Source organism: Vombatus ursinus, unplaced genomic scaffold (genome assembly GCF_900497805.2).
Source record: "Vombatus ursinus unplaced genomic scaffold, bare-nosed wombat genome assembly UNPS02014848.1, whole genome shotgun sequence".
Lineage (NCBI taxonomy): Eukaryota > Metazoa > Chordata > Mammalia > Diprotodontia > Vombatidae > Vombatus > Vombatus ursinus.
Genome location: NW_020954626.1, coordinates 1,521,980 through 1,525,575, shown reverse-complemented (window position 1 = coordinate 1,525,575; position 3,596 = coordinate 1,521,980). Strand labels below are relative to the sequence as shown.

At 39.8% G+C, this 3,596-nt stretch overlaps 1 protein-coding gene across 1 annotated transcript in view; it reads left to right on the top strand.

The window, feature by feature from the left end:
- The first annotated feature begins 1,410 nt into the window (after positions 1 to 1,410).
- HDC (histidine decarboxylase) overlaps positions 1,411 to 3,596 on the top strand; it is a 30,090-nt gene continuing 27,904 nt past the window's right edge. Inside the window, exon 1 of the mRNA XM_027840869.1 lies at positions 1,411 to 1,529. Coding sequence (XP_027696670.1) covers positions 1,502 to 1,529 — 28 coding nt within the window. The 5' untranslated portion in view covers positions 1,411 to 1,501. The remainder of the gene's footprint in view (positions 1,530 to 3,596) is intronic.

Below are 3,596 nucleotides of genomic sequence, written 5' to 3'. Positions count from 1 at the left end.
TATTTTAGTTGGGTTAGAGGATGTGATAAAGAAATACCAGAGACAGCTTGTAGGGATGTGGTAATAATGGTGGTGGTGGGTTGGGGGGTGGCCAATTGAGAGAGGTCCTTAAACATCAGAGTGAGGTGTCTATGTTGATTTGACGTAACAAAACAGCTTTTCGTGTTGTTGGGAGAAGGAAAATAACAGTAAAACTTTAGAAATTTATTCTATTAGTGGTATCTAGGATAGATGAGAAATGGGAGGATAGGCAATATTGAAGACATTCAAGAATAAGGTTAGAGAGAAAGAGAGAATGAAGAGACCTGGGAAAGGAAGAATCCAAAGGATTTGGGTAAGTGGATATAAGGGGTAAAGGACTGAGAGAATCAAAAAGAGGAACTGGAAGGTTGTAATGCAACTGGGTAACAAGGATGATGGTGGGGCCGTTAATTCCTTTTTGATTGTAAAATGGAAGGTAGGGATTGTACCTTGCTATCTTCTATAGGGCATAACAGTTCCTTGTTCATTCTTGGCACATAATAAATATTTGTTGAATGACAATAGGTAAGTTGAGACAAGATGCCGGTTTTGGCGGAAAGGCCTCAGCTACCACCCCAATATCAAATAGAGATGAGAACCCAAGGGTTCAAACTTGTTTATTTTCCCTAAACTTCAGGGTTTCTTTTTTACTTGTATTCAAGCTATTATAATTTCTAAAGCACTCTCAAACAAGCAACATTTTATATTATATATGTATATATATGTATATGTATGTTTGTATGTATATTGGTTCAGTTTGAGCTTTGAGCAAAGTTGAGAATCGGTCGTTCTTTTACCATCACAACTTTGTTAGCAGAAATATATGATACCAAACTCTATTTCCATTCTGAGAATGGGAGGGTAATGGAATGAATGAAATCAGCTTTTCTCCTGGTCCAGTTTGTGATAAAACTAATGATCAGCTGGCTGTTAATAATATTGTATGATGTTTTGTCAACTGAGATTCCATTGACCGTAAGAATCACATTTGAGAGTGATCTGGGGGGCTATCCACCCACATTGACTGGAATACTGCCCATATTTGGTCTTTAATCATATTGTTTAATTCAGAAACTCCTTTTTATCTTGACAAGCCAGGGTCCTGGTCATTACTCACAAAAAGAGAGTGGAAGTGGGTATGGGGGTGGAGTGGGGTAAGAGTTTATTTAATGTCAGAGGAAAAGATTATTGAAAAGGAAAAAAAAAATATACCCAGAAGCATCAAAGGTCTAGAAGGACGCACAAATAGATCCTGAAGGGGACAAAGGGGTGGGGTTGATACAGAGGAGATGGAGATGTTGCCTCCCTGTGACGTGAGTCCTTTAGATAAAGGAGGAATAAAAGCTGCCTGGAGAATGAGGAACCTGAAGAGTTCCTTGAGGAAGCTGTGCTACTGCTCAAAGCCCCCTGCAAGTGACCCTGCACATCAGGACAAAAGTGAACTTGGTTGTAAAAGGAGCAGGAGACTCAGGGACACATCATGGACTTGAGGGAATACAGAGAGAGAGGTAAATGGTTATGTACATTGCTGTGTATGCCTCTTTCGCCTAGAGTCATCTACTGGGCAGCCCCTATTCCTGATGGTCAGCAGGGAAGTTTGGGAGTATAATTATAGTGTACAGTATTGTTTTTGACTAAGTAATGTGAGATTGGATTCTCTCTCCCTCTCTCTCTCTGTCTCTGTCTCTGTCTCTCTCTTTCCTTTCACTGTACTCCTCACACTGAGGCAAATATAACTGGTTCTCCAGCTCCCAAAGAGAATTGAAGATTTATATTCTAAATCAACTAAACAGAAAATTATTTGCTCATTACTCTAAAAAGTGTAATGGTTCCTGACCCCAAGGAATTTACATTCTATCAGGGAGACAACATATACACAAATAAATATGAGGTAGTCTTGGGAGGAAGGGCAGCTGGGGGTGGGGTTGGTAGTGGTCAGGAAAAACTTCGTGTAAAAGGTGGAGCTTGAACTGATTCTTGAAGAAAACTGGGGTTTCCAAGTGGTGCAGGTGAGGGAGGAGCGCATTCTAGACTGGAGGAAAAGCTAGTGCGAAGGCATGGAGATGTGGGGGATGTTATGGTCGGGAGCAGTACATGTCTAGATCATAGAATGTGAGGAGAAGTATAATATGTACAAGACTGGAAAGGTAGAAATGGGCCAGGTTGTGAATAGCTTTGAGTGCTAATCAGAGGAGTTTATATTTTATCCAAAGGCTCTAAAAATGGAAATTATCTATCTATCTATCTATCTATATATATATATATACACACAGTTTATTCTATGTATATATATACAGTTTATTTTATATTTATATATATATAAATCTCATGCAAAACATTTTCTCTTCCTTCTCATCCCACATATAAGTATATTCCAAGGGTGGATCTTACTGTCTTCTCTCCTTAAAGCATAGTCTTGCCTCAAGACCATCCTCCTTGTGTTATTGAACACTTTGGCAGTCTGGTGAAGCCTCTGGACTCTTAAGAATAATGTTTTTAAATGCATAACGTTACAAAGGAAGCCAATTATGTTGAAATACGGTTATACATATATGTGTATACATGCATATATGTATACATGTGCCTATACATAGGTATGTTGCAATATATGTGCATGTGTGTACATATATGTGTGTGTATACACACACACACACACATCTATCTGTCTATCTATTTATTTAATGGTTTCCAGGTTAAGGATCCCTTCATAGAGGAATGACATAATAGCCTGTCTTGCATAATTTATGGGGCTCTAAAAAAGCCTTCCCTGGTGCCCCCAACCCAACACATTTCCTCTACTGACCTGCCTTATTGCCTGACATTCCACTATGAGGGAGTCATTCCTTTGGATCAAAGGAATCCCCTCTTAAATATCTCATAGAAATAGAAATATACTAACTTGGTCTAAACTCATTTTAACAGGTTTCTTTCAGAAAAAGACAATTATCTTATAGATTCCTCTCTTTGGGCATTTGCTCTGAGAAGAGAATCCATGGGAGATGAGGGGAGACTACAGGGATCAGTCCAGATGTCAGAAGAGTAAGGGAAGGCCTATGGAAGTGGTACTGAACTGGAGGGAGCTCTCAGGAGGCTGGGGCAGGCAGCAAGAATGCCTCTAGGAGGGACTGGGGGGAACAAAGGCGGGGGGGGGGGCGGGCGGAGAAGATGCTTAGAACAAACTTTGCCTGTTTCACAGTTTTGCCCTGGATCACCATATGAGAATTTTGCATGGACATTATACTAATTATATACATAATATACAACATTATACTAATGAGAACTTATTTGAAAGTAGAAAACTAGGAACAGACATGGAGAAATAAGGGGGAGCAAAGAGGAAATATTTATCAGGGGCTCCAGAAAACTCAACTTTGGGGAATTCCTTCCCCTGCCCTCCAGAATGCTGAATAAAAATACTCTTTTTCCCCTCTTAGATGATAAGAAAATTAAAATATTCTGCCTCCTGGGGACTTAGAGAAATGACTATAATTTCAAGATCAAGGAACGTGGTCAGAGAACGAACTCTGGGGGTGTGTGTGTGTGTGTGTGTGTGTGTGTGTGTGTGTGTGTGTGTG